The sequence below is a fragment of the Quercus lobata genome, chromosome 1 (genome assembly GCF_001633185.2).
Source record: "Quercus lobata isolate SW786 chromosome 1, ValleyOak3.0 Primary Assembly, whole genome shotgun sequence".
Classification (NCBI taxonomy): Eukaryota; Viridiplantae; Streptophyta; class Magnoliopsida; order Fagales; family Fagaceae; genus Quercus; species Quercus lobata.
The window spans coordinates 32,659,123-32,685,453 of record NC_044904.1 but is presented as its reverse complement, the minus strand read 5'-3'; the positions used below and the strand labels follow the sequence as shown (position 1 = coordinate 32,685,453).

The following is a 26,331-nucleotide window of genomic DNA, read 5'->3' as shown; positions in this document are numbered from 1 at the left end:
GGTCTCTCCGAGGCTCAAGGTGGTGTGGTCTGGACAAGGTGGACACAGACTCAAGATGATCTTCCATCTTGGTAAGGCGAGGATGGTTTTTCTACCTCTTTTAGCCAAAATCCGAAGTAGGTACTGGTCGCGCCAAACTCTTGACGCGTCAGAAGTAAGGTTTTCTGCCATCAGCGCCGTCTGCTTTATCGCAGACGTGGTTATACGGAGGCTCCTCCACCTCTGCCTCTCTGCACCATTTCTTCAAGCGGTGCTAGCCTGAGGTCAGGTTCCCTGCACCTTTTCTTCAAAGGTGCAGGCCCCAAGTTGGGCTCTTTGACTGCCTGAGTTTTGGGCATGTAAAAGTGTTGAGGAATGGTTTCCTCAAACAACATCTTGGAACAGCAGCCAACCCCTCCTCTGCACTTCTTCTTCGGCTCTTTCTTCATTCTCTTGTATTTTTTCTTTTCGCTTATGTAATTAGCTTTAGTATAAGTTTATCCCAGCTTTTCATTGTATGCTGTACTATTTCTTTGTTTTAATAAAAGATGAATTTATTTCTTTCTAAATACTTTTCCTTTCGGCAGCAATTACTTTGTGAACAAGTACGCTTATGTATGTATTTTCCTTTAGTGATGTTTAAAGCAGGAAATTTTGAAATAGAACCTTACCAATCTGAGTTTATCGGCATTATCAAGTGTTATCAAATATAATAACGATAACTCCCAGTAAGTAAAACTCAGAAAACTAACCGAGAGAACGGCTTAATGCCCCGTAGCACAGGCACGACAATCGTCCGAGAACAATAAATACAAAATATACCCTCCGAGGTGCTGCCGAGCAGTGAGGGGCTTTGACCATGTTTTAATAACACCTGGCACTATAACAGTTGCACCAATTCCCTTGACATCGAGGATCCGAGAGTAAGCTGCGGATTTCAGTCGGTCTAGGAATTAACCCATCTATCAATGGATAGCTCTCATCTGGGGTAGACTCTTAGGGCCATATAACGTCCAGGCTGTGTCTAAACCCTGCAATTTTACTCTTAAGTAGTTGGTCTTCCCAGAGGCTTGAGTCAGAGGACCATACAAGGCCTTGGTTTTACCCAAAACTTGTACTTTTTCGTTTAAGTAATTGGTTTCCCCAGAGACTTGAGTCCGAGGACCATACAAGGCCTTGGTTCTGTCCAAAACTTGTACTTTTTTGTTTAAGTAGTTGGTTTCCCCAGAGGCTTGGGTCCGAGGACCATACAAGGCCTTGGTTCTATCCAGAACTTGTACTTTTTCTCTTAAGTAGTTGGTTTCCCCAGAGGCTTGGATCCGCGGACCATACAAGGCCTTAGTTCTGTCCAAAACTTGTACTTTTTCTCCTAAGTAGTTGGTTTCCCCAGAGGCTTGGGTCCAAGGACCATACAAGGCCTTGGTTCTGTCCAAAACTTGTACTTTTTCTCTTAAGTAGTTGGTTTCCCCAGAGGCTTGGGTCCGAGGACCATACAAGACCTTGGTTCTGTCTAAAACTTGTACTTTTTCTCTTAAGTAGTTGGTTTCCCCAGAGGCTTGGATCCGAGGACCATACAAGGCCTTGGTTCTGTCCAAAACTTGTACTTTTGCTGATATGTAGTTGGTTTCCCCAGAGGCTTGGGTCCGAGGACCATACAAGGCCTTGGTTCTGTCCAAAACTTGTACTTTTTCTCTTAAGTAGTTGGTTTTGAGGACTTGGCTTTACGAAATTTAGCTCCTCGGCCGAGCCCCTAGAACCATCTGCACGGCTGACGACATAAAGCGTAGCCCCTATTCAAGAATTATAGCCCCTAATGGAACTTTACGCTAGCATACTATAACTAGCTGGTAGAAATGCCAAGGGAACTGTCTCGAACTATTGCCTATGCCAAGACACAAACCTCCCCACAGACGGCGCCAATTGTAGGGACCTAATTTGTAGCGACCCCAAGACAATATTGAGCTCGTACGTAAAGAGGCCCTCACAATATCATTTGTAGAGAGTGGGCTTGAAAGGTATGACCTTAGGCATAGGTGAGCGGTTTGATCGTAGTTCCTTCGGGCAATACTGCATGGGCGGGCTTGGCTTCACTAGCTAAACCCTCCATTCGCCAGAATTGTGTGTCCCCCCAGCTTTGTTTTCTTCTCCTTTTATACTGGTGTTCCATTCCCCTTTTTGCGTCCACGTGTTGATTTTACTTTTGGGGTGCAGGACTGTCCAGTCGACCCATACCTAGAGTGGTTGGGAGTTGCTGGAAAAGCGCATGGGCATGGGCATGGGCTTGTCAAACGCCGAATTTCGTGTTACTGTGCTGGCGGCTTTTTCCCTGGCCCTGCCCTTACACTCAGTTTGCTCCTTTCTTTGGGCATTTAGTGAAGTGCCGAGCAGGAGGTCATCCTCGGCTATGGCTCTCCTCGGCTTGGGCCGCGGACCCTAAGATAAACTGGGCCTGGGTCAGGGCTACACTTTCTTTGGCCCCACAACAAGAATAAGAGAGTGTACCTTGGTGTGGTAAATTTCAAAATAAAAATTAGAAGTACTTGGGAACACTTTTAATCTTCACTCCAATTCCATAAATGCCCAAGAAGTGTGATCTCTCAATTAGTTATATGAATTTGTTCAAGAGAGAATTAAAGAGTGTCCAACACTCACATACAAACCATTTCATGTATGTTACTAAATTTTGTATGTTTTTCTTCTTATAACTGATTATCTAATTGAGTTAGTCTTTTGGACCTTTCCAATTGGGCTCTAGTATATGGTTTTGAGTGGGACCAAAAGGGAACAAATGAGACATTAGCTCTAATGGGTCTTGGGATTTTTCTGTTAACTCTTGACAAGTCCAAAATTACCATTAATTATATTTAATGCCACTATATAAATATAATTGCACTCTAGGCCTTATTAATAAATTATATCCCAAGACTTTATTATACATACAACCCCTTCATAAAATATTCGTAATAACTAATAATACAAAGTCATAAACGTAGACTGTCACTTTGTAGATTATTACATCTTAATTCTTGAGTACTTGGTTTAATTCTTTAAGTTATTCGTCATATATTTATGACATACAGTTTCATAAATATATACTTTAGTAACTATTTACTAAAGTAGTTAGGCCTAACATTCTTAATAACAAACCTATTAAACTTATCTTAAGGGAATATTTTGTATCTCCGTTAAGGGACTATAAATTCCATCTTGAAAATATATGTTCCATCACACTAAATGTGGTTGTCCAACATACTGAGATTTTGACTGTTACTTTAGATCTTACTCCTGATATATCAAAACAACCTACACTTCATGATCAAGTCCATTATTCTCTCAGGATTAAGAATTCATGAAAATATAAGTTGTGAGATTTATTATTCAATTGACAGTCGTTAGGAGAATAATAAATCTCATAGCGGTCCAGTTCAATATGTCTTAACTCTTAAAACATATCAACATATCAAGTAGAAGTCTCTATTTTCATGATCAAGACAAATCATCTAAGTTGATATGTTATAGTCTTCGTAAATGAGAAGTTCTTGAGAATACTTTTAATCTTTACTCAAATTCCACTTGTGCCCAAGAAGTGTGGTCTCTCAATCAGTTTTTATGAATTTGTTCAAGGGAGAATGAGAGAGTATCCAACACTCAATACAAACCATTTCATATTCTTACAAAAATTTGTATGTTTTTCTCCTTATAACTGATTATCTAATTGAGCTAACATTTTGGGTCTTTCCAATTGGGTTTTAGTATGTGACTTGGAGTGGGACCAAAAGGGAACAAATAAGACTCTAGCTCCAATGGACCTTGGGCTTTTCTGTTGATTCTTGACAAGTCCAAAGTTACCATTAATTATATTTAATACCACTATATAAATATGATTGAATTCTATGCCTTATTGATAAATTATATCCCAAAACTTTATTGTACATGCAATCCCTTCATAAAATATTCGTAGTAATACAAAGTCATAAATGTAAACTGCCACTCTGTAGATTACTACATCTTAATCCTTGAATACCCGGTTTAACCCTTTAAGTTATTCATCATATATTTATGAAATCAAATTTCATAAATATATACTTTAGTAATTCATTACTAAAGTGATTAGGCCTAACTCTCTGAATAATCGAACCCATTAAACTTATTTCAAGGGAATATTTTATATCTCCGTTAAGAGATTATGAATTCCATTTTGAGAATATATGTTCCATCAACACTAAATGTGGCTGCCCAACATATTGAGGTTTTGACCGTTATTTTAGATCTCACTCCTGATATATCAAAGCAACCTACATTCTATGATCAGGTCCATTATTCCCTCAGGATTAAGAGTTCATGTAAATATAAGTCGTGAGATTTATTATTCATTTAATAGTCGTTAGGAAAACAATAAAGCTCACAGCGGTCCAGTTTAATATGTCTTAACTCTTAAAACATATTAACACATCAACTAGAAGTCTCCACTTTCATGATCAAGACAAATCATCTTAGTTGATATGTTATAGTCTTCGTAGATGAAATGCTCAATTTCATCACCGACTACAAACTAAAATTCTAAGTTTACAAAGAACTTGTAATTTATGTCCTCTGTGACTTTTCACATAAATCACATACTATGCATTTCATGGACTATATGATAATGTTCGAATATTCATGTTATCATTATTTTAGATAATAGTAAAACAACTTTATTAAACACAATATTAAGTCATACATATTGAGGTTTTGACCGTTGTTTTAGATCTCACTCCTGATATATCAAAGTAACCTACATTCTATGATCAGGTCCATTATTTCCTCAGGATTAAGAGTTCATGTAAATATAAGTCATGAGATTTATTATTCATTTGACAGTCGTTAGGAAAACAATAAAGCTCACAATGGTTTACTTTAATATGTCTTAACTCTTAAAACATATCAACACATCAACTAGAAGTCTCCACTTCCATGATCAAGACAAATCATTTTAGTTGATATGTTATAGTCTTCGTAGATGAAATGCTCAATTTCATCACCGACTATGAACTAAAATTCTGAGTTTACAAAGAACTTGTAATTTATGTCCTCTGTGACTTTTCACATAAATCACATACTATGCATCTCATAGATTATATGATAATGTCCGAATATTCATGTTACCATTATTTTAGATAATAGTAAAACAACTTTATTAATCACAATATTAAGTAATACATAATGTCATACATAATAACGTACATAACATCATAGAATAAGATTTAAGGGTACCAATCCTAACAATCTCCCACTTGCCCTAAAGACTATTGTGCACTAATCTGACTCCCATTCCCTTCAAATGAGACTTAAAAGTCCTTTGAGGCAAAGCTTTGGTAAAGGGATCTGTTAGATTATTTGCACTTTCAATCTTTGCTACTACTACATCTCTACGAGCAACAATGTCTCGAATGATGTGGTACTTTCTTTCAATGTGTTTTCCTTTCTTATGATTCCTTGGATATTTGGATAGTGCAACCGCTCCACTATTGTCGCAAAACAATGTGATAGGAACTTGCTCCATTCTCACAACACCAAGACCAGAAATGAATTTCTTAAGCCAAACAGCTTCCTTTGCCGCTTCACAAGCAGCAACACACTCAGCTTCCACGGTGGAGTCAGCAATACAAGATTGTTTAACACTCCTCCAACTTATGACTCCACCTCCCAAGGTGAACACATAACCTGAAGTGGACTTTCTGAAATCAAGATTTGATTGAAAATCTGAATCTGTATAGCCAATGGGAATCAAATCCTCACACCGGTAAACAAGCATATAGTCTCTCGTGCTTCGTAGATACTTGAGGATATGCTTTACAGCTTTCCAATGTTTTGGTCCTGGATTTGATTGATATCGCTTGACCATGCCAACTGAATAACGGATATCTGGTCTAGTACAAAGCATGGCATACATGAGACTTCCTACTGCAGAAGCATAAGGGACTTGTCTTATCATAGTTTCTTTCTCTTAAGTCTTAGGCCTTTGGTCATCGGACAGAGGAACTCCATGTCTGAAAGGAAACAGTCCTTTCTTGGAGTTTTGCATGCTAAACCGTTCTAGAACCTTATCTATATACCCAGCTTGTGACAAGCCTAACATCTTATTCTTGCGATCTCGCCAACGCTTGATCCCTAGAATAAAGTTAGCCTCATCCAACTCCTTTATATCAAATTGGCCTAACAACCAAACCTTTACCTTTACCTTCATACTAGGCTTACGCCCACTCCACAATTCCATGGGTGTTTTGGAAACAGATTTTGATGGAACTAAATTCAAAAGATGTATTGTTGTATTTAAGGCATAACCCCAACAAGAAATCATTAAAGTTGAGTAACTCATCATGGACCTAACCATTTCCAAAAGAGTCCTATTCCTTCTTTCTGCTACACCATTTTGTTGGGGAGTTCAAGGTGTAGTCAATTGGGATACAATCCCATTTTGAGCCAAGTAATCCTTGAAATCCTCAATAAGGTATTCGCCACCACGATCAGATCGAATGGCCTTTATGTGTTTACCAAATTGATTCTCAACCTCAGCCTTAAACTCTTTGAATTTTTCAAAGGCTTTGGACTTCCATTTCATTAGGTACACATAACCATATCTTGAGTAATCATCGGTAAAAGTGATGAAGTACTCATAACCTCCTTTTGCTTTGGTTGACATAGGACCACGTACATCCGTATGAACCAATTCAAGCAACTCTTGGGCTCTTCTACCTTTTGCATTAAAAGGTCGTTTGGTAATTTTGCCTTCCAAACAAGATTCACAAACTGGAAATTCATCAAAGTCCAATGACTCTAAGAGTCCATCTTTGATTAGTTTTTGAATTCTGTTTGGATTAATATGACCCAAACGCAACTGCCAAATCTAGTTTTACACTAACTAGACATATGACCCAATCTAATTTAAATAGAAAGTTATTGATTATGAAGAAACCTTTTCACTAGTAGCAATACTTATTTATGACTTTGTGTTACTACAAATATTTTATGAAGGGGTTCCATGTACAATAAAGTCTTGGGATATAATTTATTAATAAGGCCTAGAGTGCAATTATATTTATATAGTAGTATTAAATATAATTAATGGTAACTTTGGACTTGTCAAGAGTTGACAGAAAAGCCCAAGGCCTATTGGAGCTAGAGTCTTATTTGTTCCCTTTTGGTCCCACTCCAAGCTGCATACTAAAGCCCAATTGGAAAGACTAAAAAGGCTAGCCCAATTAGATAATTAGTAATAAGGAGAGAAACATACAGAATTTTTGTAAAAACATGAAATGGTTTGTATGTGAGTGTTGGACACTCTCTCATTCTCCCTTGAACAAATTTATAGAAACTGACTAAAGCCCAATTGGAAAGACTAAAAAGGCTAGCCCAATTAGATAATTAGTTATAAGGAGAGAAACATACAGATTTTTTGTAAAAACATGAAATGGTTTGTATGTGAGTGTTGGACACTCTCTCATTCTCCCTTGAACAAATTTATAGAAACTGATTGAGAGACCACACTTCTTGGGCACAAGTGGAATTGAAGTGAAAATTAAAAGTGTTCTTAAGAACTTCTGATCTTTGGTTTTGAAATTCATCATACCAAGGTACACTCTATTATTCTTAAATTTTGAAATTTATATAGTACATGTTATCATTTGCGAATGAAGTAGATCTGTTAATTTTCCGCTGCATATGTTTTGTATACAAACATGTATTTTTCCGACCAGCACAAATTCCCAACGTTTTGTTTCCTGCCTTTACTCTTTACCATACGTTACATTATCCACGGTCCAGAAAAACTGATCATGCTGACAAGCACTCATAACTATTGAGACCCGTTCAGCTGCTATTACAATATTTTAAGAGAAATGATATGTCTACAACAATTTTACAACAAATCTTAGGTGGCAGGTTTTTACTGATTGTTATTGTTGGGTAAAAAAAGTAATCTCAGTGCTAAATTCAAATTTGAACCAATAATAACTAACCACCTATGGTTTGTTGTAAAAATGTTATGAATGTAACACCTCTCATATTTTAAATTGAAGTACCATTTTTTATGTCTGAAGTTTTTTTTTTTTTTGACTGGATGGGTAGAAATTATGTCTGAAGTTTGAACTTTACTACATGAGACTAAAAGAGAGCAATTTTTGCTCGTTAGCCTCTGGCTAAGCACTATGTTGTTGTATTTACAATAAGGAGAGAGAGAGAGAGAGAGAGAAGAAGCAACCAATAATTACACACATACACATTAAACATGCATTAGACAAACCCCAAAAGATTACATCCCCACTCCAATCCTAAAAGAAAGAGGCTTTGCAGTTTGCACCATATAAGCCCATTACATAAGACACAGCGACTTTCTCAAAAAAAAAAAAAAAAAAAACATAAGACACAGCGAAACGTCAATAACAACCCAAACCATTTTTTATTTTTTTTATTTTTTTACTTTCCCATTTTTAAAAACTATAAACCGACTGAAATTAAGATGGGCATGCATGCATATCTCGTGGTCTCTCTTCTGTCTAGTGGCAGAAAATGACTTTGAGCTCTCGTGGCGAGGAGCACTTATGCATGAGAGACGGACTGTCATGTGCATAAGTAGACGTGGCAGGACAAGCGCGCTTAAAGAACTGAGAGTAGGTCGAAGACCTACACGTCTGTGGGCTATTATAGTAGTTCTTACAACACAGTTCATCGGTACCAAACGCTTGACACCCACTCTTACAAGCAACAACTGAACCGTGACCCGGCGGTGACCGGAGCTTGAGTTTGTCAGGACACGTGTTGAGCAGATTGGGACGGCAGCCAATCAGAGGGCATTGGCCTTTACCCTCCTGTGGGGTCACAGTCATGGGGATGTTAAAGCCCTCAACGAGGCTAACAGCGTAAGAGGAGAGGTCAGTGTTGCCATTGTGGAGGCTGAACTGAGCTACAGTGGCTGGGGTGGCGCCGCCCAGGCCGTTGCACTCTAGGCGGTTGCTGCAGTCGCCGGTGGCGCAGGAGAAGCGGTTGTTGGAGTAGGTGCAGCCGGTACGGGCCCAGATCCGACCCGACCAGTGTTGAGTCGGGGCGGGGAAGGAGCGATGGGTGCGAGTGTTGAGAGCGAAGCCGCCGCGCTCGAGGACGGGGTCGCCGGAGTTGGGCTGGATGGCTGGCCAGACGGTGAAGGGGCAGTTGTTAAGCAGGGTTAGAACGAGACCTGGGTTCGTGGCTTTGGTGAGGGTGCACAGTATAAGAAATGTGGCAGTGAGAAAGACAAAGGAACTGGAAGCCATTTTCGGAAGCTGTGTGGGTGAGAGTGAGAAATCGAGTGAAGGGTTTGGCTGTGTTTTATAGGGGCTTGGTATGTTATGCAAACTGACGTAGAACTACTACTAGTAGGAAGTAGGACTGGGTTTCTTCTCGGGAATACTGAAAAGACCAGATTACCCTTATTCGTATATGAGACGTTGGGCTTTCTTTTTCGTTTTTGAGTACCTGCACTATTGTCTTTTTGTGGTACTATGTACGACGTCGGTCAGAGACTTTTTTTTACGTACAACGTCGGTCAGAAACTAGGGACAGAGAAAGTAAGGGCCTGTTTGGGTGAGGATTTTTCATCACTCAATTTCCTTCACTCAATTTTCGTCACTCATCACTCATCACTTATCACTCATTTTTTAACACTCATTTGGCAACATCACTTTTATTTTCATCACTCAATTTTTTCACACTATTCATGGGTCCCACACCTGTCAGCCAGTACAGTTTTTTTTTTTTTTTTTAGTACCCAACTCACCGAAGCTAATATTAATATAAAAAAATAAAAAAAAAAACCAAACCGAACAGCCAACCCAGGAAAAGAAAAAAAAAAAAAAAAAAAAAAAAAAGAACAACGCCAACCCAGAAAAAAGAAAAAAAAGAACAACGCCAACCCAGAAAAAAGAAAAAAAAGAAAACGCCAACCCAAAAAAAAAAAAAAAACAACAACGCCAACCCAGAAAAAAAAAAAAAACAACTGAACGGCAAACCTAGGAAAAAAAAAAAAAAAAAAAAACAAACAGCCAACGCCAACCTAGAAAGAAAAAAAAAAAAAGTCAAAAGGTGGTCAAAAGTTGCGGCTGTGGGTCCCTCATGTGTGTTTATTTACGGAAATGCCATTGAGTTATGAGTTATGGAAACTGAAAACAGTCTTTTGTTGTTTTCAGTTTTCATAACTCATAACTCAAAAATCAGAGAATTGAGTGATAGAAACAGAGTTATGGAAACAGAGTTATCGTTTGGCCAAACAACCTTACTAGCCAACGTCCAAACACCATTTTTGAAAAAAAAAAAGAAAAGGTGGTGAAAAGTTCAAAATCTACAATCCAACACAGTCAAATCTAAACTTATTTATGGAACCTTTAGAATTGAGGATTTTTTTTTTTTTTTTTTGGTTTTTAAAAGGACCAAATTAAAGGAGCACCCACAGCAGGTGTGGTAAATGTGCCAAATGCCAAATATTTGGCACATTTACCACACCAAACACAAAAATGATGCTTTATGAGATATGCTAAATCTCAAAAATAATACAACATGTCTACAGTAACGTTGCAAATTTGTAACGGTACGGACAAATATTGTAAAAAATTTATTATTTTATATTCTCTTTTCTCTCTCCTCTCTCTTCATTTTTTCTTTCCTCTTCTCTCTCACTCTCCGGTTCCCTCTCTCTTCTCCCTGTACTGGTTCCCTCTTTCTTCGGAGGTGAAGCTTCCGAGACCGGCACGTTTCAAGAACAAAACTCCGGCGCCGATTCAGATTATCGCCGAGCATATCCTCCGCGAAGCACGGGAACGACAAGAGGTTGGATTCGGCCTCCGAAGCAGAAGATCACCAACGCGACTGAACTCTCCGAGTATCGGCTTCACAAGCGGAAGGAGTTCGAAGACCTAATCTGCCGCGTGCGATGGAATAGCAGTGTTTGGATCCGCCGCGTGCCGTCAATCTCACCCTCTTCCCTCTCCTCTCTGTCCGCCTTTCACGCTGCCTCTCTCTGGTTGTGGGTTTTTTTTTTTTTTTTTTTTTTTTTTTTTTTTTTTTTTTTTTTTTTTTACTGCAATTTGGGTTGATCTGATGGTGGTGGTGGGCTGTGGACTATGGGCAGTGACAGTGGCAGTGGTGGTGGACTGTGGGGGTGATGGCCGGTGGTGGCTGTCAGTGTTTGTTTGTTTTTTTTTTTTTTTTTTTTTTTTTTTTTTTTTTTTTTTTGCTGCAATTTGGGTTGATTTGATGGTGGTGGTGGGTTGTGGGTTACGGGCGGTGACAGTGGTAGTGGTGGTGTGGCAGTGGTGGTGGGCTGTGGGGGTGATTGCCGGTGGTGGCTGTCGGTGTCGTTGATGATAATGGGATAGGATAATATATTATTTTAATGTGTAGTAAATATTATTTTAATGTATAGAATTCAATGATAAAACATCTGATAAATGAGGTGTTGTAAAATGATGTGGTAAAATAATAAAGTAGGTCTTTAGTGTGGCAAAATGACATTTTTTTTACAACATCTGCTGTGGATGCTCTTATATCACTTCTTCTGATTGCCAAAATCAGATAACTCACGTCAGTTGAACAAGCAAACGTGGGGATGCCAAGGACTATATATATAACGTCTTTTGGCCTCCCAATAACAGTGAAGTTGTGAATAAAGACTAGGTAGTCATTTATTTAAGACTTTACAGTATTATTAAAAATTCATAATTGTTTTCAGCAAAAAAAAAAAAAAAATCATAATTATAACAAATTTCCAATTCCCACAGTCACAACCACCCCAAAAAAAAAAAAAAAAATTCATAATTGTTAATTTAATCTAATTTTGAATTTGATCCTACTTTAATTTATCATAAACTATATAAATGCTTAAAGTTAACTTTATTTATTCAATTCTACTGTGTAACTTTAAATATATATATATATATATATATATATATCAATCCTATAATTTTGGCCTTTATTCAGTGTACGCTTTTCATTAGTGGCTGTCCAATAAAATTTCGCCATTACAATCCAACAGACCAAAACAATATAGTTCTGATATTTTTGGATATTTAAAATTAACAGTAGAGCTTCACTTTTCTAATTGAATTTCAACACTGAGTTAAATTGATCTAAATCATGTTATCTTTTACAAGGATAATTAAATTAAAAATAATTATGTGTTTGAATTCAATTGAGAAACTTAATGTATTGCATTTAAGATACATTGACTAACAATCTGTTTGTCTTGAAGTAAAAAATTTACATGTAAAAATTTGCAGTAAAATATATTTAAGTGTATATGACAAGTAAAGTTTTCAAGCAAACTACCAAAATTTACCACTGAAGTAGTTGATGATTTGATGCCAGTGATCCAATGACCAAAAATGTCATTTCAACCACCTATACTTGCAGTTCGGTCATTATAATATTATTATATATACAAAAATTGAGTTTATACAAATAAATTATTACATTTTGGGCTTAACATGTTTAATAGTTTAGTTAAAAATTGAATTTTACCTTAACTTATTTACTAGATAAATGAGTTTAAATGAACTTCCTTTTGAGTTGAGTCTAGACTACTCATAAACCTTTCAAATTATTTACGGTACTATTTGAAAAAATAATACTATTTTTTATACATTAGTTAATATAATTGTATAGTTGAATTTAAATTAAAGAACTTTTTTTTTTTTGAGTAAACAAATTAAAGAATTTGTGCTACACCATATAAGAAGTTTTACCTTTCATTTTTCTCATTTGGTTGATGTGATCATTAGTTTTGTTTTAAAAATTATAACCCAAGGAACCCACGGGGCCAAATCTGTTCAGCTCGAATTAATTAGGTGTATGTGTAACTAGTTGCAAGTATTCTGTCAAAAAATAAAAGTATTGAATAGCGACTAAAGTTTGGACAAAATTTATCTACAAAATTGATTGTAGCTTTAGGTTATAAACTCACTCAATATCTTTTTATTAGGGGTGAATTTTGACAAATTCACCATTGTATTATATCTTCTTCTTATATCCTCTATGTTTGCAAAATTTCAAGAAAATTAAAGATCAATAACTATATCATCAATAAATTTTTAAATTACAAATTTTTGTAATTTAAAATCATGCATGAAATATAAGATTATAAATTATATAATAAATAATATCTAATTGATACAAAAATTGATATATGTATTAAGAACGTAAAGAACATGTAATTAACAGTTAGATTTTTAAAATATATAATAATATTTATTTTATTGAGTAAATTAGATTACAACTAATTTTTTAACTAAATTTTATTCATGTTATTTTTAAAGATAGAGATAAGGATAAAAGCTACGGTGGACGATGCCACGCAATGGACAAGTATCTGTCAGGACTCATGAGTACAAACTCCAAAAAGAAACTATTCAAATTTCAAACTAAAAATGAGGAAAAGACTGTGCCCGCAAGCAGGACAAGTCTACTAATAGAATTTTATATATTGTTCTTAAGGTTTGTTTAGTGCTTTTGTTGCTTTATTCTGATAGTGACTAAAATGGTAAAAGACAAAAACCAAGATTTGGGTTTGTATAAAACTATTATTTAAGAAATTTTAAAAATATCAAATTTATTCTTTAAGGGCGTGTTTTGATACCACTTATTATTGAAAATTTAAAATTTTTTACTAAAAATATTATAGCAAAATAATTTTTAAAAATGTAAATAGTACCGTAAAATCTAATTTTAAAGTTAGATTTACGTTTTTTTGTACTTGCCAATCCCCTAAACAATAAACAGACCCAATCAAAAAACGCAGGCGTTGCTATCCAAATTCACGCTAATTACAAATGGTGCTGAATACTGTTTGTGTTCTTTCTTCTCATATACCTAATTTGTAGTTTGCATGGTTTACTAGTAATGTTCTTGCCTCATGACCTTTAGCATTTTCAGTTAGCAGGATGGATAGGAAATTTGATATCTTTTTTTTTTTTTTTTGGTAAACAAAATTTGATATCAAATGTATTCAAAATTGGTATCTCAATAGTGGGTTAGAATTGAATTTTTTCAAAGAACTTGGACTCCATAGCATATGTTGTACAGTTGGTCTTGACTGCATTAATTGGACTCACAGTAACCGCATTATGGCAATTATATGCACGAGAAAATGTTTGGATAGCAAATGCTATATGGATAGCAAGCAGAGATAAAAAAGAAAAAGAAAAAGAAAGTAAAGGATTTGAAGGAATATGAAAACTTTCAATAAACTATCGTTTATACTTAGAGAATAAATTGGATATTTTTTAAAAATCTTGGTAGTGTTTTGTATTAGCTCAAATATTAAGAGTAATTTTTGCATATTACTCTTAAAGTTTTTTCATATTTTATTTTATTTTTCTTTCTACAAAAGCAAGTCAAATAAAAATAGAGAAGTATTTTGCATCAAATCGAACTAATCGTTTTTGGCACACACAATCCCGACATTAGGAACAATAAAAGAGGAACCCTGATTCGAATCAATGGAAATAGAAGTAATTTAGTTCGATCAAGTGGATCATGAGACAACAAGTTTAGACCCCAAATTAATTATGCAGTTAGTTTATCAATTTATTACCAATTAAACCAATTACGTAATCACAAATATAAAATTTAAAGTACAAAAATAGCAAACATAAAATAAGTAAATAAATTAATAAAACAATAAAGACACATTGATTTGGTGACAAATTAAAAAATAGTGGAGAATGACTCATAAGGAAATCCACTATAAGGGACACACCCCGACTAGGGCAATCCACCGTGAAAATGAGTTACAATCTAGTACAAGACACTTGTTAGACGCATGATTCTAGAAATAGTTAATTAAATCTATTTAATAGAAGCCTTTTTTTACTTACCAAAAATAAACTTCTTTTTAAAAAAAAAAATTGGCAAATATTTTTATTTTTTAAAACAAAGGACAATTAGGATTGTTGGTTAACACACAAGAGTTAGAAATCCATAATTCATTTGTCATCTATTAAAAATAATGTTTTCTTTATTTTTATTTTTATTATTGTTATATGTTTCTTATATGGACTTATATATGGTTGGGAGTATAAAATGACGTTAAATTATTTAAAATTATTATATTTTAATATATTTGAGAATCTTTAGAACTATCGATATACTCAAATAGTGTAATCTCTACCTTTTTAAATAAAATATTGATCTAAAATGTTTAAAAAATACCAATAATGATCAATATAATTTAAAATATAATTCATAGCTTACAATCAAATTGAATGAAAAAAAAGGGGTCATATTTAGTTATGTAAAGATTTTTTTTTTTTTTTTTTGAGAGCATGTAAAGATTAACTTGGTGTAAGCATTTTTATTGTATATGAGAAAATAAACATTTATCAAAAGAATCATGTTACATACATATTTTTTTCAAAAAAAATGTTACATACATATTTTTTTCAAAAAAAATGTTACATACATATTTTATGTATAAATAATAGGTTATTCGGATTTAAATTTTATTTATATATACATATTAGCCTTATCACACGTGCTTCACGCATGCGATAAAACTTTTTTTTTTAAAGGAAGTTTTATTTATTTAGTGTTTTTGATATGGACAAAATTTAACTACAAAATTGGTTGTAACTTTAAGGTATAACCTTACTCAATAAAATAAAAATTACTACATATTTTGAAAATCTAACATTGAATTGCATGTTCTTTACTCTCTTAATGCACATATCAAATTTTGTGTCAATTAGATATTATTTACTATATGATCTATAAGCTTATGTTTTATGCATAATTTTAAATTACAAAAACTTGCAATTCAAACAATTTATTGATGACACAGCTATTGATCTTTAATTTTCTAGAAATTTTGCAAGTATAGAGTTTATAAGAAGAAGATATAATTTAATGGTTGATTTGTTAAAATTCACCTCCAATTTTATAACTAAACTTTGTTCTTTTGATATAACGTGGGAATGGGTAGTTTTTGTTTTTTGATAGAAACTCTGGGTATGTTTTTTTTTAGTTATAAGAACGTGGAGGCATTGGAAGTAGAAAGGAATTTTTTAATTTTATATTTTATATAGGAGTAATGGGACGTGGGGTGGTTTTTCTTTTATAGGAATATTTTTAATTTTTTGTTGATTTACTATTTTAACCTCATGGAATAATGATAAGTTAATTAAATTAAGAGTATTTTTGACAGTAAAAAAAAAATAATAACTAATTTTTTTGAATCCTCTTAATACATCCTAGAATTATTCTTTTGGCTCAATACTACCGTATGTGTCTATTATACTAGAACTTACTGACTTTGAGGCACCTTTTCAAAGGTTTGTAACCATAGTAACTCACTAGGATGGAAGGCTACGTGGTTTTAGACTTTGATTACTCAAATTGATAATTAAACGTTTTTTGGTTTGTGCTGGGTTGTATTCATTTTTTATTTTCATCTTTTAAACTCATATTCTCTTTCTCAAATCCTGTCCTCATTTTTTGTTTGGCACTAATTTTCTAGTCTAGTATTTGTTTTTTTTTTTTCCTTTAATCTTTTGATTAAAAATTCACCATCACACCCACACCACACTTGTAAAACCACTATCACCACCAAACCCATATACACCACCCACAGCCACACCCACTACTCTTGTTTACCACCACCAAACCCAAATCCACCACCTACAACCTATCTTCATCACTATCAACCCTAAATCCACCACCCCCACAGTCACAAATCTGAACCCGTAGCTACAGCCACATCCATCGGTAGCCACCCATATGCAAATGGGTTCAAAACCCAGACTAAATACAAATCCACCGCCCACATCCACATCCACATCCACAACCAATATTCACACCACCACCCAGAGAGAGAGAGAGAGAGAGAGAGAGAGAGAGAGAGAGAGAGAGAGAGAGAGAGAGAGAGAGAGAGAGAGAGAGAGAGAGAGAGAGAGTCTTTATTAAAGATCCATTGGGTTTGGCGCCCACAAACTTTGGATTTTTTTTTTTTTTTTTTTAAGTCGCTGTATTCATTTTTAGTGAATATGAAAATGGTAAAAATGTGTATTAATTTTCTATATTCAAACTCACTTTGTTGAATATTGAAATAAAAGCTAAGTACACAAAACAAAGCTAAACCAAATTTTTAGTGGTAGGTCCCACAAAAAACCGAAAATGAAAACAAAATACACAATTTTTTTTCTCTTAACCAAACAATCTCTTAAGGGTTTAGCTTTCTATACTCACGGGTTAGAGACTTCAAAGTCTATTTGGCTAGTTTGAATATTCTACCTCTGGCTAACTCTCACTATTTCTAAATGTCGTTTGGCATGAGCTTATAAGCTCGACTTTTAACTTTTATGTATAGTTTTTTTTTTGGTTAATCTCACATTTTGTTACTTTTTTTAAAGTACAAGTATACTTTAGCACACTTTTAACAAAAATTTTTTTAACGAAAAGCTAGATAAGCTGTTCTAAAAAAATGTATCAATAGGGTTGTTATTGAAACAACACAATTTTTATTAAGGAAAAAGTTAACAGATGGCCTAAGGGCAATAATTTAGAAGATATTTTAAATAAACTTTTTATAGAAAAAAATAATTAATTTTTTTACTGCTTTTTCATACCCATGAAAGTGATGTCAAAATTTTTTTAAGAATGATTTAATAACAATTTCAGCACATTATTATACATTAATTACATCAAATAGTTATATATATATATATATATATATGTGTGTGTGTGTGTGTATGTATGTATGTTATGAAAAAATTATAAAGAAATTGGTCATATTTATAGGTGCCTTTAAAGCAATTATTAATAAACCATTTTAGAACTGTAAGAACCCAAAGAATAGCCTAAGCCCACTTAGAATAGTGGTTCCCAATACTTCAAGCCCAATACAATAATTTTGTAAGAGAGTGGGCTTTCTGAGTCAATTGCAATACTAAGTAAATTACAAGCTTGAGGATAACAGGATTAAACCAATTAACATGAACGAAACAAGCACAGATCGAGTGTAAATTCTTCCTTGGCCATGTCTGAGGATGAATTGTTCATTAACAGTCAAAGCTGATTTCTTTACAGTAAGGTCTTTAGTTCTCTCTCTTTCAATTCGTAAAAATGCCACCCCTTCTTTTTAGAGGGGTTCCTTTCCTTATATAATCTTTTCTATTACATCTCAGCCCTCTACTTGTACGTCTCAGGGGAATAAGTTGGATGCTTGTTCCATCAGGACCCTTTTGGAGGTTGTAGAGAGAGTTGTGAACTGTGGAGTAACTATTTATGTGTCTTTTCCTCATAAGTGCGGTTAGCTCAATTAGTGCAGAGTATTGAATGTGGAGGTGATGGCCACCTTTCCAGATATTTCAATTTTCCCTTGCTTGCACGACTCTATTGTCCTCTACAGTGCTTTACTTTCTGGTGCAGAGAGCTGAATAAGGTATTCTCGAAGGGCATTTGCTCCTCGGTCTCCTCGGACTAGGGGCCTGCTAGCCTCCTTTCTCTAGATCTCTTCTCATAAGTTTAGTCTGCATCAAAGTGGTCTTCACATCTTCCCCCGTTAGTCTTAGCCCATGTGGCAGACCTAGGTAGGCGCATGAATGAGTCTTTGATCTTCCTCGGACAGGACCCCTGGGCCCTAAAATCTCATTGGATCCCTTTCTCTCACAAGAACAGTTATGACATCACTTTAGTAAGAAATATAAAAAACTCTCAACAAAAATTAACCTTTTTTTTCCCCTTTTTTCATAGAGTTTTTTTTTTTTTTTTTTTTTTTTTTTTTAATTTTCAAAAATAAATGCTCTTAGAGCATTTGTTAACTTTTTTTTATTATTTATTATTTATTTTTTATTATCCTTGAACTTATTAGAAATAAAAAAAAATAAAAAAAAAATCATAATCCCATTAATGGGAGGGATGCTGTAAGGCCTGTAAACGAAAATGATTCAGCCAATGGTGTTTACGAAAGCGTGCATGGTGCGTTAGAGTGAGAGAGTGAGAGCGAGCGCGGTGGCTTCGATCGAGGTGGACGGTCACGACAAAAACTTTGGCAAAAGAGGGTAAGCAGCACCATCTCCGAGGTCCCTGTCGATTTGTTTATAGGTTTAAAACAATAAATAAAGAAAGACAATTCAAAATCAAAATTTGTGTTTGGATTTACCTGCCTTGCTCACTCTTAACTTTTTATTACGTACTTTTTTTTTATTACTTTTACTTTATTTGGATTCCATGTAAGGGTGAAAATATCCTTGTTACTTTTTTTTTGTTTGTTTGTATTTATTTAGTTTATTTATACGTTTTTTTTTTTTTCTTTGTTGGGATCGGGTTTATTGGAGTTTCTTGTAAGTATGTCCGTAAGTTTTATAATGCTTTGAACTTTGAAGCATAGGGGTTACGAGAAAAGAATGGAGACACAAATATATCTAATCTCTTCTTCTTTTTTTCTTTTTTGGACTGAAAGATAGGTGTGAACGTATTAAACATAATTTTTCATGAACTTTGCTATATGATTGTTTTTGGGAAAAAGAATGTATGTGAAGGCCAGGTCATTTGAAACGATTAAATTTCACATTTATAGATAGATCTTGTTTTACATAAACTTAGTACATTAGTGTGGGCACTGAAAACCAGCTTGGTTTTGGCCAAAAGAAAAAAAAAAAACTTTTAGCTTGGTTGATTTTATGATTTGGAACTTGGAAGTGTCAACTAAGAATAAATGTAAACAAAAAAAACTTTGGAAATGTTTTGGAATTTTATCATTGGCTTGTTTTTTACAGTTTTATTGAAACTGTTATTGAAACTCCCTATGCTACTAAGTCAAGCACTCAATCCATCAATTTGGCTTACTTAAGAAACTTTTCCTCTTCCATTTCCATTTTACATGAGTCTCACAACAACCAATTATTAAAATTTGCGCACAACAAATTTCTCTACCTTACTCTTCAACCGTGATGAATGAGGCTTGACCTGTGCTGGTGCCCTTGTCTGTAGTATACTAAGGTGGAAAAAGATCCTACGAAGCTAGAGTGATAGAGCTATATTATTGAATCGCACTAAATCTTTGATACACATCTTCAAATCCAACTTACGTGTTAAACTTTTGTTTCTTCTTTTCATTATAATTAATTTGACTCCATTGCCACCAAGTGTTTTAAGTCTTGGTTGATTTTTGGCTATCATAATTTGCTAGGCTCCACATAATTCGCTAGGCTCACCAGGAATGCCGACTGCTAGATTCTCAAAGAAATTCATCATTCACATTAAGCTGTCATTTAGGAGGAGAGAAAGGTATGATATGAAAATGAATGAAAAGAATAATTTTGGAATATACTTTTATTTTCTTGTTTAGAAGTTTTAATAGATGGAATGAAAAGTTCATTCTATTATTTGGGAATTTAAGTGAGAGATAATGGAATGGATAGGGGGAATACTCATTCTTTTTTATTCCCTTAAAATTTCAAATTTTCATTCCCCCCAAAAATTGAGAGGAATTGAAGGGAATAAAATTATATTTAAGGAATTTTTTACTAAAACTCCCAAAATACCTCTATATATTAAGCCATTTATTTTAAAATAAATGTCTAATAGTAATATTGTCATAAAATAATTCTATTCATTTTCCTTTATGTTACTCCTAATTCCTAAATAAGGCTACTTATTTTCCATTCCTTACCATTATTTTGTTTTAAAACATCCAAACAAAGTTACTTAATTTCATTCTTTCATCTAACCTTTTTGTAGTGGTACTTTGGGTTAAGTAATCTGTTTGAGGTCAGTGAAAAAGTGTAATTAAGTGCGTGTGTTTAATTGTTAGTTTGTTTCTCAAAAAAAAAAAAAAAAAATTCACTCTATTCCTTTATGATCATTGCATTTCATTTCATCCCCTCATGAACTCTTTAGTGAAGCCTTAGCAATACTTGTTTCTAGAACTTTATACAACGACTAGCTCCTTTTGTGGCCCAAGCCCACAAACCACATAGTTACCTAGGAGGAAAAGTGGTTAATAGGTATGAGGAGAACAAGTTTTGGGAAGTGACTTGTGGCACTCTTGCATGCTCCCTTCCCATATGTTTGCTTGGGCCAAAATGAGAAATTAACCCTGTTTGCCAAATAATATAATTAGTAGGCACTGTTTTCAAACTATATTTTTACTAACATCTCAAGTCTAAGAGGCTCGATTTTAGACTATAAATGGAGTCTTTGAGAGTCGGTTTTCATGTTCTGATCAGGTCTAAGTTGGCACTTTTCCATGTGGCATCCACCTGTAAATCGAGTCTCTAAGGCTCAATTTACATACAGTACAAATATTTTCAAGTGTCTGGAGACCCAGACCCAGTTCTTCTCCCACTCTCCTTTCTCAAACTTCCAAAGTCCCAAAAAATCCAAGAACAAAATCCAAAATAAAAACTGATCGAATCGGAAACCCAAACCCAAAAATCAAAAAATACACTCTGACCACTTCTTGGGCCGCTCAACCTAGGCAGCGTGACCTAGGCCACGCGGCCTAGGTCGACGAGCTCGAACCATGGGCAACGCTGGGCGAGGTTGTTGCGGACCGATTTGGTTATGTTGCTGAGGAAGTTGCAAAAAGTTGGGGTGGCGATTGGTGGTGGCGGCGGTGGTGTTTGAGATTGGGAGAATTGGGGGAGATGTGGTGGAGGACATGGTTGTTGACTTTGTGTTTATTTGTTGGACTTGAGAATTTGGGAATTGGAAAACAGAGAAAGAGAGAGGAAGAGAAGGTGGGTGTGCTTATAAAAAATTATGCTTGTTTCTTAAACGGTGCGTATAAATCGAGTCTTAGAGACTCGATTTTCAGGTGGTCGCCACGTGGAAAAAATGCCACTTCAGACGTGATCAATCCATGAAAATTGAGTCTTTGAGACTTGATTTGTAGGCCCTAAATCGAGTCTTTTAGACTCGAGATGCAAGTAAAAAATATAGTTTGAAAACAGTGCTTACTAATTATATTGTTTGGCAAACGGGGTTAATTTCCTATTTTGGTCGTTTGCTTGGGTTGGTGGCATACTTCAAGGGAATGAAAAACCACATTTTATAGCTTAACTTGCATTCTCCCTTTTAAATCATGGTGCAATTCTCAAGCATAATTTTTTATCATTTATCGCAGTTCAATCAATAATCAACAATCCCTATACCTAAATTAGACTAAATTACATCCAGATAAACTATGCTCTCTTGGGGTGTCAAATGGGTGGGTTTGGGGTGGGCATAATTGAAATGGGTATATAAAACTCATTTACCCATTAAAACCCATTTAATTAATTGCTTCTAACCCAAATTCAATCAAATCCAATTATTATGGGTAAACCCCAACTTACCCAATTACCCAATTATCAAAATTACCAAAATGTCATTAAACCAAAAAACTTCACTTCTGCTCTTTCTTTCTCTCTCTCTGTTTGATTTCCTTCTCTAAATTTCCCGAGAAAATCCCTCTCTAACTTTCCCTAGAAAATCCAACCTGCATTGACTGAGTCGGACTTCGCGAACTCGCTGGAACGGCCGGTGGAGCCAGTGGCGTAGCCATTGAAACCCTGGTCCACCACGTTTCCATTCGATGGATGGTTGTTGAATTTGTCCTTATGACCAGTGGAGTCCCGGCTGTATCGGCGGAATGAGTCCATTGGCAAGTTCCTGTCCCTGGAATGGGTCTTGAACGAGTTGGCTCCGTCGAGCCAATCGGTGTTGTAGTTGGTGAAGTTTTGGTCCGTGTACCTAGCAAAGTTCGAGTCTTTGTCGTGCTTCTCGAGACTCGGTGCTAAATCAGGGAAGCAGAGGAGGTTCGCGGAGGAGCAGAAGGTCGGGAGGTGAGTCAACAATGAGTTTTGGGTTGCGAGTTTGGAGAAACTCGCTGAGTCAACAGTGCTCAATGGGGACACCTTGGATAACAAAAAACTCGGGTTGGACTTGGTGTTTCGGATCTCTTTGTTCCATTTGACACCCTTATCTGAGAGAGAGAGAGAGAGAGAGAGAGAGAGAGAGAGAGAGAGAGAAGAGTGTTTGGATGCCAAGAAAATGAAGGAAAATGAAAACAACGTCTAAGGGGTTTTTTTTTAATTATTTATATTTTTTTTATGGGTAGAGCTGGGTTGAATTTGGACATATTGTTTTTGGGTTAAATGGGGCTCAATGGATTTTTAGTTAAAACCCAATAATTATTGGGTCTAATTGGGTTGATACTCATTTAATCCAACTAATAATTGGGTGGGCTTAGGTGGGCAAATGAGTTTAGACTTATTTTGCCACCCCTAGCTCTCTAGCAGTTTAGTTGGATTTTGATTACTTCAAATGCCTAGAACAACATTCTCTAAGTCCCTATACCTAGAAGGAGCCTTTCTTCTCTAAGGCTTAAAAAAAAAAGGAATGGAATCTAGAATAAATGCACGAGGAACCAAGAAAAAAAGCTTGGAAATGCCACTGAAAGTGAGTGAGTGAGTCAATGTGGTTTGGATTTGGAGGTTGACGATGATTAAGTTGATAGGATAGCTGGAATTTGGATAGGTATTGATGGCATGGATTCCACTGACTTTGGTGGCAGAAAAGATAGCTTAAGAGTAATGCCAAACTAATTTCGCAAGCTAGAAGAAATAAAGTAATGCCGCCAATGCTCAAAGTTGAAAGCAAATTATAGGCCCTCACTCTCAGTAATTCAACTTAAGAGTTAAGGAACCCAAAAGTTCTCTTCACTCTTACTTTACCTGTTCATCATTACCGGGCTCATTGGCTACAGCCCATCTTTTTTCTTTGGCTAAGCGACCCATGGCCCATCTGAGCACAACATATCTAACTCAAAGTGATATGGATATTAGAGGTTTGGATTTGGAGGTTGACGATGATTAAGTTGATAGGATAGCTGGAATCTGGATAGGTATTGATGGCATGAATTCCACTGACTTTGGTGGCAGCAAAGATAACTTAAGAGTAACGCCAAACTAATTTCACATGCTATAAGAAAAAAAGTATTGCCGCCAATGCTCAAAGTTGAAAGCATATTATAGGCCCTCACTCTCAGTAATTCAGCTTAAGAGTTAAGGAACCCAAAAGTTCTCTTCACTCTGACTTTACCTGTTCATCATTACCGGGCTCACTGGCTGCAGCCCATCTTTTTTCTTTGGCTAAGCGACCCATGGCCAATCTGAGCATAACATATCTAACTCAAAGTGATATGGATATTAGAGGTTTGGATTTGGAGGTTGACGATGATTAAGTTGATAGGATAGCTGGAATTTGGTTAGGTATTGATGGCATGAATTTCATTGACGTTGGTGGCAGCAAAGATAACTTAAGAGTAATGCCAAACTAATTTCACAAGCTAGAAAAAAAGGTAATGCCGCCAATGCTCAAAGTTGAAAGCATATTATAGGCCCTCACTCTCAGTAATTCAGCTTAAGAGTTAAGGAACCCAAAAGTTCTCTTCACTCTTACTTTACCTGTTCATCATTACCGGGCTTATTGGCTGCAGCCCATCTTTTTTCTTTTGGCTAAACGACCCATGGCCCATCTGAGCATAACATATCTAACTCAAAGTGATATGGATATTGCAAGATCCTAATTATGACATGGGAGACTTTCCTACCTTTTAATGATTATATTTGCAAACCAAATGGTCAGACTTTTTTTATATTTTCTTTTAAAGTCTTGTCTCCCGGGCCAAACTCAAACTTTTATAAATTTGATTTACCGATCAATATAAGCGAAAGTGCTACACCAGTAACTATCAAGTGTGATTTGACTTTAGATTTCAAATTTAGCTCAGCTCATCATATGCAATTAACGCTTTCAATCATTTACTTTCTTTCCTCTGCTACAAAATTTCTCATTCTTTGAACTAACACAAAATCTTCCAGATTGTTAGGACGAGAATAAAAGCATTTTAGAGACTCATAGGACCCTTGAATGTATATGATATTATGATATGACATGTATTGATGTTTATGAAACTGGGTCCACAGGACCACAAGAAAGAACTACGAATCTAAGCAGTAAAAGCCTCACTGCAGAAAACCTAGAGTCCCACTAAACAGTTCAAAGGCTTCATCTAATGGCTGTGGTAAGTATTCTATAATAGAGATTGAGAGCTCCTCATTAGTCATTAAGTCATGCATTTTGCTATTATGTATCTGAAGCTGGATAGGACCGATAGATCTAATTTGATATGGTTATCTGTATTGGCCAATAGCCATGAAATTTTTTCAAAGTTAAAACCCTTAGCTCAACCGACAATCAATGGTTAAAATCCCTATAATCTAGGAAAAGATGTTTGGCATATCTTCATTGATAGCTTCATCTGAAGTCAATTATTGTTGGTTAGCTGATTTGGGTCCAGATGGCACAGATTTCACCACCATTATGCAAAGTATTTCCACTCTTCTAGACAGCTTTTCTAGGTAGGCAAGTCCTCTTGTGCTTGTCCATGTATAAACATATGTCTATTTTGTCGTATATAATAATAATAATAATAGAAAAAACTTTTTCTGATTTCTATGGTGGGTTTAGGATAGAGCTGTAAATGAGCTAAGTCGAGTATTAAAAGTTTAAATTTGTTGATTTAATTTTATTTCAAATATGAGTCGAGCTTGAACTCATCACCAACTAAGATCACATGTTCAAGCTTGGTTCATTTACTTGTCGAGCAAGCTCTCATGAGTTAGTTGATTAATTAATTTATTTTCCTATATATACTTAAAATCATGACTAAAATGTTTTATCCTTTCACAAATTTATGAATTTTTACTACAAATAGATTGTTTATGTTATGAATAAACTACAAATATGATTTTAATATCATATGAACCAATTTACAAACTCATACAACCCAATTTTAAGTCTATATAAATATATTTTTAGATAAGTGTATATATAAATATGTAGTATTATGTATAGTTAATTCGAGTCTTTATATTCACGAATACATTATTATGTTTGAGTTTAATTCATTCAATTATCAAGCCTAAAGTTAGGTTTGAGCTTAGCTTATTTACTGAACAAACAAACATAACAAGTTTTTTCTCAATTCGAACTCAAACTGTTTATAAACAGCTTGGTTCATTTATGGCTCAAACTTAGGATAAAAAATTAATTTCAATGTTATTGCAGAAAAGAAAAAATAAGAACACAACCATTTTTTGTTTATACATACACTCAAAAACATTTTATAATGCCAGGAACTCAAATATTCAAAACTCATTGGCGGGTCCCTACATGCCATGCCGACGGCATGGCTCAAATATACTCAAAAACAAAATTATAACAAATACTTATAAATTTTATCATGGATGCAATGATGACAGTGAAGAAGTCAACCCACAATGAGGAGAAACACATATTTCTAAT

The 26,331-nt window shown here is 35.0% G+C and overlaps 2 protein-coding genes across 2 annotated transcripts; both read right to left on the bottom strand.

Annotated features, from left to right (window-relative positions):
- Positions 1-5,257: 5,257 nt before the first annotated feature.
- Positions 5,258-5,953, bottom strand: LOC115952701 (secreted RxLR effector protein 161-like). The gene has a single exon (XM_031069916.1). It carries the CDS (start codon positions 5,951-5,953, stop codon positions 5,258-5,260), a length of 696 nt encoding a protein of 231 aa, XP_030925776.1.
- Positions 5,954-8,255: 2,302 nt separating this feature from the next.
- LOC115949844 (osmotin-like protein) lies at positions 8,256-9,318 on the bottom strand. The gene has a single exon (XM_031067138.1). The coding sequence runs from the start codon at positions 9,264-9,266 to the stop codon at positions 8,514-8,516; it is 753 nt and encodes a 250-aa protein (XP_030922998.1). The 5' UTR covers positions 9,267-9,318; the 3' UTR covers positions 8,256-8,513.
- Between the last annotated feature and the right edge of the window lie 17,013 nt (positions 9,319-26,331).